Genomic DNA, 17,004 nt, shown 5'->3' on the forward strand with positions numbered 1-17,004 from the left:
AAACAATTAAATGAATAAACTGAAAAATAATTAAGATAAATAAAATAGTAAATAGCCTATAATGTGATATAAATCCCTGGAAAAATATCTCCGATAATGTAAATTCAGTCAGTAAAAGCACTTCTGTCTGTTTTACATTATCGGAGATATTTTTCCAGAGCAAGACTTTACTCTATTTTGTATCGAAGCTAGACATTAGAATAGTGTGAGAGCCACAGCGTCGGTGTTAGACAGCAGCCTCAGATTATACCCATGGATCTTATTTAGCTTGGAGATAGGGATGTTTGGATAGTTACTGAATGGAGGGCTGGCTGGAGATTAGTACAGTAAAATCAGTCATCAATGTTGGGATCAATACTGAAGTCTGTATCTTATCTATCTGCCTTTGTCTTCCTCTCTGTATATCCTCTTTCCATTGCTGAAGATCTTGTGCCCAGCATCCTCATATTGTATCCTGCCTGTATGTTCCGTTTTTTTTTTTTTTGTCCAACATATTTATATGTGTGGTGCTGCCTGAAGGAATGATAATCTATATATATATATATATATATATATATATATATATATATATATATATATATATATATATATACACATATATATATATATATATATATATATATATATATATATATAAATATATATATATATATACATATATATATATATATATATATATATATATATATATATATATTATTCAATTGTATTTGTCTGTTCTGTATGTTCAAAAATATAAAACAATAAAAAGTTGATCTAAAAAAAAAAAAGGAGCACACAATGACAGTCGGCGATATTAAAAAATGGCTTGTTTATTGCTAAGGCCACAGGGTAAAAATAAAATGATTTATCAAAAATGTAATAAGAACTTATTTCACCAGTAAATTCCTGTTAAATGCCAAAAACAACCACTGGATGGGAAAAGGGTATTTTACAATAACTTTGAATGCAGCACGAGGCTGGCGAGGCGAGTTTCAAGTGAACGCAACATCTGTGTTGTTTTTCAGACAATGGCAGCAACAGACTGTTGTACCTCCCAGTGTTGGAATCCTACACGGTGAAATACAAACACACTTTTACACCGTTTAGCTGTCAGCATTTTACCCGTGTTTACTCCAGCTGCTAGCTAGCGGTAGGCTAACGTTAGCTGCTGTCGAGTGTAGTGTTAACTAGCGTCCCGTGCGGCAATGTTTCAGTTGCCTCTAACGTCCGTTTTCAGAGCATCAGAGAGAAGCGCAGGCAATTTAAATGGCACCTAAATGAGGCACCGAAATCCGCGTTGCTATTCGGTCCGGTAGATAACGGTAGTTAAGACAGCACCCGGTGCCATATTAGCACCGTGTCTTGGACCCCCACCAAAATAAAAACTCTTCGGATCTACACGATTCATGTGGATGACATTTTCCCATTCAAAACGGCGATTTTCGCCGAAAAGCAACTAGTTTGCAGGTATGAATACTGGAACATGTGTTATGTGTGTTTGTCTTTGTGTTCATCCATTTATCTGAGTATTTGTTGTGCTTGTGTATCATGCAGGGTGAATACTGCAATACCGCTTTTTTCCCACCCACTACCAACAGGACATGCAAAGGGCCATTCACACTTGAGCCAACAACCCTGCTTTGTGCGTGCAAGGGTTTGTGCAAACATCGTACAGAGCCGTGTAAAAGGCATCAGCTGAAAAGCAGCCGAGGTGAAAAGAATCTTCTTTTTTTTTTTTTTTACTTAGAAAGAAAAGAGATACAGCTGAGTGAAGAACACTCCGCCACACACACAAAAGAGGCACACAGAGACACACAAGCGCAACATCTGAATAGCTGAAGTGTAAATGCTCTTTTGCTGCTGCTGGTAAGAGCAGGGAGACTAGTGTCAAGTATGTGAAGAATGGATGGAAGGGCTAAAAAGTCAGAGGCAGTAGAGTGCAAGAAAAAAAAAATGCTTTAGTCAGTTAGAGCCAAAAAAGGGGATAGGAGATACAGAGTGAAGATAAAAGAAGCATGCATGTTTGTTTTCTTCTCAGTCAAGTGACAGAGGCATGCATGTGCTCTCATTCTCACAGCAGGTGATTGTGGTTTTCTCTGACAACAAAAAGGAACATTTACATCTATTACTCATACACTTAATGCAGTGTGTGCTTCACCTTTATGTATCCATTAAAACTGTTCCAACCACACATTTTACAATGCTCTTTACGTTTATTATCATTAGGCTTTGTGTCCATACAATTTACGCACATTCTCAAACGAGCGCGTCCAAGTACAGCCACTTGTGATTATAGCAAACAGCAACAGATAAAATGTTTTCCAAATTTTATTCAGTACACAAATTTAAAATAAAACAAAATGCTCATTTTTGTCAGATTCGTCTAAAATGGATTGAGTGAGTTTTGGAAAGTGGTCTGTTGTTGGGAGTGTTCTTGTATTGATGACCAGTGTGTGTGCTTTGTTTGTTGATCTTTTTCCACCACAGAGTCAAGTGAATAGTTGCTCCTAGTGTGTAAATGTGTGTGGTTGAGTGTGTACCTTTTTAGCCAAAAGGACCTGTGGTCAGAGAAATGACAGAGAAATATGGACCGGCAGATAACGGACATATTTCTGATATTACCTCTCCAACACGGGTGTGACAATAGATTATCCATACAAGGACCACGTCTGTGAACTGGTCAGATTTAGTTTGTGAACTAGGTCAATTAGAAAAGACAACGTCTGTGAACTTGTCAGATATTTAACTTATCAAGAGACAGACTGTGAACTTTCCCGGATTTAGCAAGGTTTACCGAGATTAAACTAAGCTTTGTAGCGACGGCTACATCGTAGTGAAAAGTAGAACTACTGCAATCTTGTAATGGGTAACGAAAAACACCAAGTAACCGGAGCCAAAAGGACCTGTGGTCGGGGGAACCACAGGTTGTTTTTTTTTATTTATTTTTTTATCATTTTTACCTGCCTTTTAATGTTTTAATTAGTTTTTAAATCGTTTTCTAACTGCTCTTTTATGTTTTATGTAAAGGACTTTGAACTGGCCTGTTGCTGAAATGAGCTATACAAATAAAGCTGCCTTGCCTTGCCTTACCTTTTGAGCCCTCAGCACCACTAGTTGGATTGTCCCCCTTACGTTGCCCTCCTGAGACATAGAGCGGCGAAGCGTCTCCATGGCCACATGATTGGAGCGTCCCAGCAGCGACTCTCCGTTTACTGCTACCATCTGGTCATTGACACACAGACGCCCATCCTGTAAAAGACACATCAGATGGATTAAAGTGTGTGTGTGTGTGTGTGTGTGTGTGTGTGTGTGTGTGTGTGTGTGTGTGTGTTTAGTGTACTGGGTTGCAGACCTATGCATGTTTTACAGGTCCATGCATAAATGTCTATGAATAATCCCTGAGCTATTGATAGAGAGCTACTGTATATACATGCACACCAACGGACACATACACACATCTGTATCTTTCACTGAGCATCTCTCTGAAGTGAAACCAGCTCAACACACAAAATGACACACACTAAATTGCACATACACATACACATACAAACAGAGACTACCATCAGCTCCATCTGTCTGACTTCCCTGGTGTGTCATTTACGCCTCTACAGCAGACCATCTATACATGTCTGTCTGTGCACAGATACTCAACACTGCACAGGTGTGTAAACGCGCGGTATGTCTGCCTGTCTGTGTCTCTGCTGTCTATGACATGTCGAGTGTGTCCAGTTGAGTAAGAGGTCAAGGGTTAACAGAACAGGAGCACATGGCAGCAGAGACAGCTGAGGTGTCCCCCTCTCGTAAATAATAGCTTCTGTTCTGATGGGAGTTGTTTTCCATACTGCGGCACTTTCTGTTCATTTAAGAGGTGAGCTTTCTTTGACTCCCTCTGGAAATGGAAGTCATAGCGCTTACTTATTTACCAATTAGTATTTTACAGGACCCGGTTTGTCTTTATTTTAGGGCTCCCCTTGATTAAAGAAATTCTTAGTACACTAACACCCAAACAATTTTGTAGACTAAACGATTAGTTGATTTAATCGACAGATTACTTTTCTCCACAAAGAATAATGCAAAAGCCCCACCTAAAATCTTGTGTTCACCAGAGATGTGTTCATAAGTTCCTCGGAAATAAGTCCTGTAGCATGTAAAAAGCATAAAAAAATGGCTAATAGACTAGAGAAATCTTAGAGGGCAGCCCTACTTTATTTATTGCTAATTTGGGTATGTATTAGAATATTATGTCACCTTGTATGCTGCCCCTCCATGTATAATGGATTTAATGAAGATGCCCAGGTCCTCTCCCGTCTCCCTGGACTTGTTTCCTTTGAGGCTGATGCCCAGGCCTGCCGAGCCGGTGTCATTAAGGGGAACCTCAAACATGAGCTGCTCCTTCCCGTTCTCCGGAACAAAGCCTGTCACACGGGATATCTCGTCCTTCTGGGAGTGAGGGAGAGAGTAATGGAGGTAGAGGGAGAGAGACATCGATGAGGAGAGAATGGTGGCAACAAGGTGAGGAGACTGAGGTCAGTTCATTGGGCTTGAATAGTCTCCAAAAGCTGAACTAAAAGCTTTTCCATTTGAGAGAAACCATCACAAGGAGCTTTTCAGCTAAATTTCTCTATGAGTGAAAATGCAGCGGGAGTCTCTTTTCGAAGGAGAAAAAAAAAGGAAAAAGAAAAAAGCGAATTGGACTCTCTGCTTTTATATACTAATCTTTTTTTTCTTCTTTCAGCTCGGCAATATCAATAAAATGACCTGTGCATTTTCAAGAGGTAATTGGAGAATACGGCAAACCAGCCAGAGGGACACAAAAGTAGTGAGAGCAGAAGGAATATGGAGAGGAAAGAAAGATTGTACAACAAAAAGAGAAACACAAAGACTGGCTGTGTAGATAAAAAAAATATTATTTTAAACTCAGAAAGACGGTGAAACACCATATTCTCAACAAGGAGGTATGGCAGTAATGACTGAGTCTGAGACAGAGTTAAAGGAGAAAATATCAGAAATAAAGAAAGCAAGTGAATCCCGCCAGAGGAAAGTGTGTATTTGAAGCCTGTGATGGCTCAGTGGGAGAGGTAGCACTGTTGCACTACATACTGTATATACCTTTTTTGAAATGTAATGTCAAGTAAACGGCATTCATCAAAAAACACTATTCCAAATACTACGTGCTTTTCGTAGTTCAGTCTATTTTTCTAAAATATGATCTAGTCTTACTATTAGATCAAGAAACTAAACTTGAACAGAAAGAAGATGACTTTGCATGAGGAATGTTATGATATATGAAGACACCGATGCCGTTAACAAGGATTTATTATAGTACGACCATTTACCGACACAACATTAAAATTAAAAGATTTGCCAAAATCAAGACGATTTCTGAAAATTTAACGTCTTTCAAACTTTTAGATATATAGTACAGGAGAGTGTGGAAGGCATTGCATTACTATTTGTCCATTCTGATCATTATTAGACTGGGCTGCATAGCACCCAGAGGTGTTTCCTAATGACTAATCTTGACATATGTGCGGCTTAAAAAGTGTTTTTAGACAGACGGAACTCCGATGACTCTATGCAGCTTAAGGATCAGTTGTGTGTTTGCAGCTTGTGTGACTGTGTCTGTGAATATACTGGATGTGTTGTGTTTAAGTTTCCACGTCAAAATTTCCATACTTACATTTTTGTGTTTGTCCTCGCAATAAAATGTTCTGTCTATGAATGTCTATATGTACATTACTGTGTGTATGAGTGTTTGTGTGATTACCAGAAATAATGGCATGTACTTGTGGTAGGAAGTCCATGTCCGTGTGCAGGTGCCAAGCTTTAGTCTGCATGCGCCTGTCTATGTATATGCATTCAGTCTGGCTCTGTGTGTGCGAGCGTGTGTATGTGTGCGTTTGCGTGGGTCAGCAGTGTCAGGTTTAGACTGTTTGTCTGTGGGGATTGTAGGTTTAACGGCGTTAAGCCGACACAAAGTCCTCTACTCCGCAGAAAACTGTTTTCCCTGCTGGAAAAACTCCCCTCATCAGACTGACTGTCCAGACCTGATAGGAAGCTCCACGACCTTAGAAAGAACTTCAAAACACCCAGAAGAGAAATGTTAGCTACTTCAGCGCATAATTACATTGAGATATTGTTAGTCTTTGAGATTCTGTTGTTCATGTTCATGATTTAGCAACTTCTCAGTTGTTTTCTGCCACCGCCACATTCTTTATTTATCTGACTGAACTTTCCTGCCTTGTTAATTTATGATTTCTTTTTCTTGCGCTCAGCACGGGACAGAACCAATGCCAGAATGAATTAAGAGAAGAGGACGGGTGTTGTTACACTGCAGAAAAGTTTGAAGCAGCAGTTCTCAGCTTGGGGGTCAGGACCACCCACAGGGCTGAGAGATGTTTTATGGAATCTGACAAAAATATGCAAATGTATGTAAAGTTGTTTATCTGGGTGATGAATTCAATTTGCCTGTAAAACAATGAATAAGCACAGTATCTGGGCTTCCTCTGACAATTTACTAGACAAACAGCCCGTGAGAAAAAAAAAGAAAATAATAAATAATTCTGCGTCAAAACTGGCTGTTTTGTAGGTTTTTACAACCAAGTGAATAGAGAAAGAAAGTGCTTGTATTCAGTGGCTGAACTAAATCAACACAGCCTCTTTTTTATCATTAACTGAAATTGCTTTTAAAAAAAAAAAAAACATGCAGGAGTGGACAAGGGCACAACCAAATTGTAAGTGCACACCGCAATTTCATGGAACATTTCTATTATTTCAGTCTCATTGCCATGATAGGTGGTTACATCTGTATGCGATAATAAAATAATAAACAATGGTGTGTTTTCTCTTTGCTGCTATGAAAAAGGTGTTTGTATCGTTGCTACATGAAATCCATCAAATCCATCCGATTATAGGGGGGGGGAAAACGGTTTGCATAGATGAACCTCCTCATGCTGGTCGTTTAACATTTAAATGGGTTGCCACAATGATGGATCAACAGGAGGACACGTTATTAAAAAAGACGGTGTCTGTCGGTGTGTGTGAATGAGTATGCATGTTGTTTTATTAAACTGAGCCAGAAAAACGTGTGAGGGAGAAAGATGGAGAGACACATTATGTTAAAATGAGCAAGAGCAGTCAAATAAAGTGTCCGTAACTCACCCCTAGGCCAGAAAAACTGCAAGGCAAAGAGAGAAATGGAGAAAGATAGTAAGGATAAAAATGAGGGAGGAGATGAGAAGAATGATGCTCATAATTTTACTGTGAGTATTGTTAGGGGCACTCTAACACTACTCTGCTAAAAACTTTGTGTGTAAGTACACCTGCTTCCAGCTACATGGCCTTTTAATGAGAGCTACTCGCAGATGCCCTTCTACCTGGTCATGAAGAGAGAAAGTGAGTGTGTGTGTGTGTGTGTGTGTGTGTGTGTGTGTGTGTGTGTGTGTGTGTGTGTGTGTGTGTGTGTGTGTGTGTGTGTGTGTAAAGCCCCATGCTGTGGAAATGACTGCCCAAGGATCCATTTTACAAGGCCAAACAACAGTAGCTGCTGTGTTTAATGCGGCAGTAGGTGTGTTAACACACACACACGTGCGGACACACACATGGCTGAGGTAAGTACTCCCAGGAACAAAACCTGACATTATGGGCTATGCTTTTGACTTATGAAAATAACTGTCCCATCACTGACCACTAACTGTGGGCCCCAGTTGTCCAATCCCCTACACACAGGCTCTCCCACTGTCCCCTAATGGTCAGTGTAAAGGCTGTAGCTGCAGACTGACAGACCACAATTACAGTCCTGCAGAGAGAAAAAAAAAGGATGAGACACACAAAAAGAGATAGAGAGATGCCAAACACAGTGGTTGTTTGGGCTAACATATGGGTGACCAGTGTCTGTATCTAGGAGATAGAAAGAGATTTATCTTTTTTTTTTTTTTTAAAGGAATTGGATTGATATTTTCTATATTAGGAGCCTGTGGGATACACTGCATAATGTGACTTGTCTACAGTCTTTTGTAGTTGGAGTACAGCACTAATGTGGGCAGTGTACAATCTCCCCTGGAGCTGCATATTAGAGGTCTATGCATGCAGGGCAAGCCAGCGTGCAAGTCCTGTGAAACCCACAGCAGATGTTGCAGACGCAGGGTTCGTTTTCCAAGGCTACAAGTGGTAATGGGCGGTCACGTTGTAATAAGGGGTCATGGTGCACGCTGGTCAGCCTTCTGTTCATGTGCAGAAGCTCCCCACATGAACAGCGAATCGCGTCTCGGCAACAGTTTGTGAAACATAGCTGTTGTCTTCTAGATGTTGAAACATTAAAGGGAGTCTTTAAATTCAACACAAAGAGATACATGTTAATTAGTGAGTTTCAGAGGAGCTGTATACGGACTTGTTACATTTAAACAGAGCCAGGCTAGCGTTTTCCCTGTTCCCATTCTTTGTGCTAAGCTACATTAGCCAGCTGATGGCAGTAGCTTTGTATTTAGCTTACAGACATGATAGTGGTATGAATCTTCTCATCAAACTCAGGGTATGAAAGCAAAAAAAGCATATTTTCCCAAAAGGTCAAACTCTAATTTTAAACTTATTTAAGGAGATTCATATTTGTCTTTTTTAACTGTTGCTGTTACTCTAGTTTTGTTGTAATACCAATGCTGATCCCCGTTGGCTTGAACCCACAACTGACATGTGTGACACAACTGTGCTGAGGGCTTTAACGCACAGCAGCGACTTTAGATGATAGGCTGACGAAGGAGCCGATAAACCTCAATAAACAGCGGAGATGTGAGATAAGACAGAGATCCAGAGAGAGAGGGAGAGAGAGAGAAGAGAGACATGATACCCTTCTCGACTGTTCTCCACTGGGATGATGGCAGCTCCTGCAGAGACACGCAAGCTGCCATGGATTGTGTGTGTGTGTGTGTGTGTGTGTGTGTGTGTGTGTGTGTGTGTGTGTGTATACACAGGTCTCTGAGGGTGTAACAGATGGGGGATCTACTGTAGTGATTCTGCGAGGTCACATTGGTGACGATGTCAGTGAGATGTAACACACACACACACAGAGAGAAAGAGAGAGAGAGAGAGAGAGCAATAGACAACAGACTGTAAAGAAGTGCACGGACGCACATACTCCCTTACACACACAAACACACACACACACACACACACACACACACACACACAGTGGCTGCAGCGGTGATGGATGAGGGATAATCAAAATGAAGAAACTGTTCAATAAAGTTGTTTTGTTTTGAATGTGCTCTGTCACCAGCTGCCAACTGTTTACTGATTTAATATGACTGAGTGTGTGTGTGTGTGTGTGTGAGCAGCATCTGGCACGAATGTTTCCTGTTGTGGGAAAAAAAGAAAAGAGAAAAAAGAAAATGGAAAGAGACAGACGGTCTTGCAGCTCATCACATACTGGATGCCAAAAGCAGAGCTACACAAATAGCTTGAAGGAATCACACTTAAACCTTTCATTCAATCCTCCATATAAGTAGCCAGTGTGTGTTCTTGAATGGTTTGTATTCATATCCTCATCAATTATGTTTTATTATTTATGCTTTAGTGTTTAAGGCGAAGTAGATGGTGATGAATGTAATGACATAAATCCTACTATGGCTCATTTCTGTTTCCATCTAGTTTATTCCTGTATTTTGCTAATCCATTTATCAATCTTAACTTAAAGCCTCCCACCACTAAAGAAAACAGTGTTATATTACGTTACTTTACTTGGATGTTTGAGCTTTACTGTGCAGAGGGAGGAATGTGCAGAGTGTAACACTTAAAGGCTGTTTTTACTGCTGAAGGGGGAAAGTTTCTCTGTGCCCACCTCAAATCTCCGTTTAAGAGATATTTGTACGCACAAGCAGGATTTTGTGACATCAGCCAATCGTGATCTACCATGCAACTGAGTCTGATGTGGAAATAGCAAGCCTCCTGTGCACATGCACGGAGAATGAACTTAGTCAGTAAAGTAGGAGACATCATGTGTCCAGCACTTTTGAAACAAAACATATTTGCATATTTATAGATTCTGGATTTGTCAGTGAAGGAGAAGGAGTGAGTGTGCCTCTAAAAATTTGTATTGTTTATTGAACCTTTGGTGGAAAAAAACATATCAAATTATGATTTCATTTGACTTGTGATATTTTTGGAGGGGATCTTTAAATGAAACATATTTTTACTTCTCCAAGAAAAAAAGGTAAACGCTGTATATGTGATGCATATTTACACATTCCTTGTATGATTATTCACTTAGGTTTACAATATACACAATATATGATGATGATCTGTCTTCATTAACTTACTTATTTCATTGCATTTTGGCGATATTCATGAGAACAAAGTTCCAAAGGAAAGCAAAGTATAAAAAAAGGCCACATGGAAGAACAAGAGAATGGGAGGGAGAGGGGAGAAATAGAGGTGTAAATTGTCTGGAAGCAGAAAAGAGCATCTTTGTTTTAAACATTAGTTTCAAGGCACTCGCCAACTCAGCAGGCGTATGCTTGTTGGTGTGTGAAGAGAATGACTGAAAAACTGTCTTTTTATGTTGCACGTGTGAGTGATTGTGTGTATGTGTGCACAAAATGCCTTTACAGAGGGCCAACACAGCAGGTGGATGTAAACGTTATATTCTGGAATTTGTATGTATATGATTTTATGTCACAGAAAGGCTTTGTGACTTTGAGTAAGTGTGTGTGTGTGTGTGTGTGTGTGTGTGTGTGTGTGTGTGTGTGTGTGTGTGTGTGTGTGTGTGTGTGTGTGTGTGTGTGTGTGTTTGTGTATAGAGGTGGTGTAATGTCTTTGTTCTACAGCGAGCACAGACATTAGCAGACAACACCAGATGGTGGGCTAAAATGAGACAACGGAAGAGAGGGGGTTGAGGAGGAAGATAGACAAGATCCTTCCATCATTTCATCATCATCCTTCTTCTATTTCCTCTAAGTTAACACCAACAAGCTGGCATAAAATCATCAAATCAGTAAAAAGAAAACTCTCAGAAACTGTTCCCATATCACGGTTTAAAGTCTGCTGGAACATGGTACAAATGTTGGAGCTGTGCATAATGTTTTTTATAAAAGAACTATGTAAAACTATTTAAAAATCTGAGAAATGATGACCGCTCACAGCCATTCACATCTGCATTATTACAATATCAACAGAAAAAATTCTGCTCTTCGCGGTGGTACAAAGTTGTTCCTCTGTACTTTATTAACCTCCTTCAGCTTTTTACCAAATGGCAGGAAATGGAGATGTGCAATGTTGTCCTTAGCAAAGATTGACTAAAAGACAGACTGCATCTGGTAGTAAAATAACTATATATAAAAAAAGTCATGACTATGAGGCAAGAGCCATCGAAGCTTTGACACTTTAATGTGAATTCTCTACAAAATGAAATGACAAAAATCCATGTTTTAAATTGAGCACATAAGGATTTTTGATTTGAAAATCCAGACCTGTCTGCACATGCCCGTCCTCTGCAGTGAGAAAGTTTGTGAGAATGCAATTTATGTGCAACAGACAATTGGACACCATGCCAGTTAGTGAGGTATGATCATACTACCTGGCTTATGCTTGCTTATGAGGTGTGAAAATACAAACATGGTGTAAAAGTCATTGCTTCTATGCACTCCCTTGTTTTTAATACTCTTTATTTGCACTGTCAACCACAAAAGGTATTGCCAAAACCAAAACTACTACAAGCAAATCAACACTTGGCAATAACCAAGAATAGCTCTTCCCAACCATATATGTGACAGCGTATGTGCTTTAAGATATGCCATTACAGTGAAAGACATTCAAAATGTACTTAAAAATTGACAAGCCAAATCTTCCACATAATGTAGAGGCTAAATTGGAGGCACACGTCAACATTGTTAAGGCCTTTCAAAAACACATTTCTGACCTCCTACCCTGTTCGACACTCATTTGTATCCTCTCTAATTATTTGATTCTTTACTTTGCTACCAGAGTTTCCAACATGGCAACTTTCTAGCTAGATTTAGGAACTTTTTAGACCCTCTTAGCGACTTCCATTTCTAAAAAGCGACTATAGACAAATATAGCGACTTCAAACCATCAGGGGGAAAGTAGAGGTGTGAATCTTTACTGATCTCCCGATTCGATTACGATTATCATGTCAGCGATTCAATTCGATTCGATATCTTGATGCATCATGATGCATCACGATATGTCTAATACATTTTTCTATTAAAGCCATGTAGGATATTTAATTCATAGCTTTCAAGCTTCAAAAACAAAACATTCTGCAGTGCTCTAATACTAAATAAATTGGATACATAAAACTACAGCACTGAGCACATGGCACTACCTTAATGTGCAAAACATAACAGAATATGTAAACAGAAATGTTGTAAGGCCTACATTAAATTGTAAACAGAAATACTCAATTATGAGCCTGCCGATTATTGATGCAGCATCGTCCATGTCCACGATTCGATGCATTGATTATTTGATTAATTTCAACACCTCTAGGAAAAAGCGAGAGATATGTTTTAATTCATTTCCATGGATGCTGCTCAGAGTAATCACAGTCCACAGCTCTTTTGCCAACAGCACGGCCTCTCTCTCTCGCTCTCCCCTTGGGCTGTGAGCAGCAGGCAGTTAGCCGACAAAGCCACTAAGCTTTATCCAAAGGATACGTGATGACGGTGACGCTTATGACATCATCTGGTGACTTTTATACATTTTTGGACTTACTGCTAACTACTTTTATTGAAAAATAGTTGGCAACACTGTTTGTTACAAGAGTTGAAGAAAGGTAACCCAGGAGCAAAACACTCACCACTAAAACAGCAGGTAAAGGAGGACCCCCCCCCCCTCTATATAAGTACTTATTGTACCACACTATAATGTGTAACATTTCTATCAAGGAGTGTGTTTACAGCTTCACTGTGCAGAGCTGCAACTGCACTTGTTCTTCAAAACTATTGTGACTGCTGTAAAAACACCAATCTGCCATTAATTACACAGTGGGGAATTCTATTGGGGCGTACTGTCTGTCAGGAAGAGAGGGTGAGGGCAAGAGCAACACAATCAGGGAGAGAAAGGGAGAGGCAGACACACAGAAAAAGTCTGTAGATTGAAATCATAGAAAAGAGCAAAATGTAAGACAACTTGGACAACTTCTTTCTATCATTCCCACACACACACACCAAAGTCAATCAAGATATCCATTTCCAACTAAAAATTACAAAAAATATATACCAGTGGTGTGAAGAAGTACCATATTTAATCTTCTGCCGTTTCCTTTTATCATAAACCACCAAAGCCAGAGAGGATTGTTCAGTTTCCTGTTTGCAGCCCCAGATCTTCCTCAGTCTTTATAGTATCATTCTCAACATCCATCCACACATGTATACACACATCATCTACCTAGAATGATGTATTCAAGCTGAGCTTAGCATGCTTGTGAAAAACCTGCAGCTTACCCATGTCATTTATCAGTTCTCACACTAAACTGCAATGAAGAGTAAATCCATCCATTTTCCATACTCAATCATTTAGGGTGATGGTGCTGAAGCCTCATCAGTCTGCCTTTCGACCGATACATCTCCTTTATACATCTTTCAATCTGTTCTATTTTGCACCAATATAATTTGCATTCTCATTCATTTAAATTCAGCAACAGCAGCAGAAACTCTAATTCTCACATTTAAAGAGTGTATTGGGCTATCTCCAACACCTCCTTACCAGCAGCATTGTTGCTGTGCCCAATGCAGTTTAGAAAGATCTTTCTGACACTGTCTCGAGGACCTATGGATATCGGCACTAGGAGAATTAAACTTCTGTCTAAATATAAATACATTTTCGATCACAAGCAATACGTCAATCTATTACAGAACAGCTCCAATTTAGTCTGACATCATGACATTAGTAATTAGGTTTTATTTCAGCAAAGAAATGTCATGAGGATGATGAAGCTTCATGTTCTCACAAATAAACTGCAATAAGCCTGTCGTAGTTTTGCATTTGCTATGCAGTTGCACTCAAATAGATATTTTCTTGACTTTGAATTCCTCTACATTGATATGTGTTGACAAAATGTCATTAACATTTCAGTACACACATGCACACTAAACGCAACTGCAGGCACACATCCATACACACCAGCCGTGTCCTTGAATCATTGGTTGGTTTTAGCAGCGCTCCGAATAGACAGACACAATACTTTACCTATGGGAGACATGTTGGTGTGTACATTTCAATGACGAAGGACAATACATGTATTTTCCTGTGGTGAACAAGTAAGTGCAACTGTGTGAGTGTGTGTATAAATAATACTGGACCAAAGGGGGGTCCGTTTCCTGACTGGGTGAGTGATATTTTGGTCTTGTACCGATGTGGTCAAGTTATACGGCAACTGGCTCAAAATTAATCTGTTGTATTAAAGTTGGCAAAAGATATAACTCACAAAAATACTGTTCAACTCCAACAATCAACAGGGTAAAATGAATGCATGAATGAACTGCGGTTTAGTTAAGTGTGGTTCCTTTGGGCTAGTAAACCTGTCAATCAAAATGTGGTGCTACACAACCTGACAGAGACTGCTGGTAAAAGGAGAGTCTTAGTTTGCTTCCAAGCAGACTCTGGTGCTCTTTGTTTGTCTGAAAGCAACCGCTTCAACCAGAGTATTTTATGCATGCGCATCAGCACCTTAATGTAGGATTTTCCCCTGATTAGTCAGTCAAAAGCATGTTGTAACATAGTAATAACATGGGTATTAATATATCATAATATTATATTATAATATGTATCAGTTATAATCCATTTATTTCTATGGTCGTCATTTTTTTTGTTTTTTCCCCAGTGGACAGCAAAAATCCATCTGCAAGCAAAAACAAAATCATGATGAACTCCCCCTGGGAATTAGCTACCATGGCAGCTTGGGAGCATAGTTTGCTGTGTAACAGTATGGAGGTAGAAAAGTATTAAGAGCACTGCTGTAGCAGTGAGGTTTTGAGTGACAGTGAACAGTGTGACGAGTGGAGGTTTTTAGCAATACTTGGTCAGCACACAATGCCATGGAGTTCAGACATGCGTACATGGAGAAACTCTGGACTAGATACTGTACAACAGTCACAAATGAACCATAAATGTTAACACATGTACACACTCCAACACATTGCTCCTTTTCCTGTCTGCAGAAACAGAATTTCCTATGGGGCTCAGGGTCGCATGCACGTACGTGTGTGTGTGTGTGTGTGTGTGTGTGTGTGTGTGTGTGTGTGTGTGTGTGTGTGTGTGTGTGTGTTCTGTCTGTCTTCCTGGCAGCCATTGAGGAAACATCAGTCGATAAGAGCGGAAAGAGACACAAAAAGCAAAGTAAAAGGTGGGGAAAAAAATGAAACAAAGACATGAGTGATGGGTGGAGAGGAGACGAAAGCAAATTGGGCCAAAGGAACAATGGTGGTGCTTCTTATAAGAAAGTAAGACTCTTGGGTGCGTAGGTTCATGTGCGCAGTAAAATTATGCCTCAAAGTTATAGGGCAAAGTGATAATTACCACCAAAACAGCTGTGATGATAGTAATGATATGAAATGACCCTAGAGCAGTGGTTCCCAAACTCTTTAGACCATGGCACCCCTTCAAAGGATTTGTTTTGTTTTTTGTCATGTCACCCCGAGCCACTCAAACCCCAATATAACATGTATATATGTACGTAGATGCTGACTGTTGAGCTCCCGAACCGGAAAGCGTGTTCTGTTACAGTACTATAGCAAACGGCAACCATGAGCTGTCATGACAGTAGCTTTGAAATATTTGAAAATGTAACATTAAATGTAGTTAATGTAAATGCCGTAAATTTTTTATTGGTGATACGTTATTAAAAACCCATGTTAGATTTACAATAATTTGATAAATGTTCCTACTTTGGGAACCACTGCCTTTGAGAGAAAAGGATGAAGAGCTACAGACTTGTGTGAAAGCAGAAGGTAAAGAAAATATTTCAATCAGGTAAATTTTGTTTTGTAGTTGGAAATAGTATGAAGAGAGATGCATGGTAGTTGAAGGCAGATTGAAGGAAAAAGCTTGGAAGAATAGAACAAAGATGAATAAAATAAATGTTTATTAATCAAAACAGTGTTAAAATTCAGCTGAAACAATGTGCCAAGGAAAGACTGGCACAAAATATTACCAATATAAGCATAAAGCTTTACAATGAGCTCATCTGATTCAATCAGAATGGAGTTCTAAAAATCACTGTATAACATGATTGCTTGGTAAGAAAGAACATGATTGGACAGGGAAGTGTACCATCGTTCAGATTATTCAGAAAAGCTTTCAATTACATGTGAGGTTTATGTTTATAAGAAGCCTTCCTATAGGCTGCTGAGCTGTGCATCATCCAGGCAAGCCTGTTGATTGGACCAAACAAATTGCAAAATTAGAGGGAGTTGAAATTTTAAGACAAGAACTGGTGATGTAGTTGTCTGTCCGCCTGTCTTTCTCGCTGCCTTGTTAGAAAAATGAGTAAGAAACCATTATTTATATAACTGGCCACTGACCTGCCAATCAACCAGAGAATCTTGTTTCTTTGGCTGACAATACTGCAGAGTGATTGGTTCTTACCATCTCTCGGGGCAGACACATGTCTTCCTGCCGTAGGACCACAAGACACACACTCTCTCCTTGCCGCGTGCTGCGTAGCATACACACTAACTCTTCTTGGCCCACACCTGTGATATCCACACCGTTGACCTACACACAGACACGCACGCACGCACACACATGCAGACACACACACACACAAAGTCAAAACACCACTATTATCAACATAACTGTCATTTTTTCCTTGTCTCCATTACATATTTGAAATGTACAATGCCAGATTAGAATAACAACACAAGCATGTGTCCTTTTGTGACTGCTTGACCCTGTACCTCAAGTATGCGATCTCCAGACTGCAGGCGTCCATCTTTGACAGCGGCTCCACGTGCCAGAATGTTTTTGACTAGAATAGGGCCAGGACCGTGGACTGAAGCATCTCTGGTTACT

At 39.7% G+C, this 17,004-nt stretch overlaps 1 protein-coding gene across 4 annotated transcripts in view; it reads right to left on the reverse strand.

Annotated features, from left to right (window-relative positions):
* Positions 1–17,004, reverse strand: part of pard3bb (par-3 family cell polarity regulator beta b) — a 248,643-nt gene that overhangs the window by 125,689 nt on the left and 105,950 nt on the right. For all 4 annotated transcript variants that reach the window (XM_039817957.1, XM_039817956.1, XM_039817958.1 and 1 more), the window contains 4 exons: positions 16,890–17,004; positions 16,579–16,707; positions 4,231–4,422; positions 3,073–3,231 (listed from right to left, as the gene is read on the reverse strand). The exon at positions 16,890–17,004 is cut by the window's right edge and continues 25 nt beyond it. In XM_039817957.1, the coding sequence (XP_039673891.1) occupies positions 3,073–3,231; positions 4,231–4,422; positions 16,579–16,707; positions 16,890–17,004 (595 nt within the window). The remainder of the gene's footprint in view (positions 1–3,072; positions 3,232–4,230; positions 4,423–16,578; positions 16,708–16,889) is intronic.

The sequence above is a fragment of the Perca fluviatilis genome, chromosome 12 (genome assembly GCF_010015445.1).
Source record: "Perca fluviatilis chromosome 12, GENO_Pfluv_1.0, whole genome shotgun sequence".
NCBI classification, from domain to species: Eukaryota; Metazoa; Chordata; class Actinopteri; order Perciformes; family Percidae; genus Perca; species Perca fluviatilis.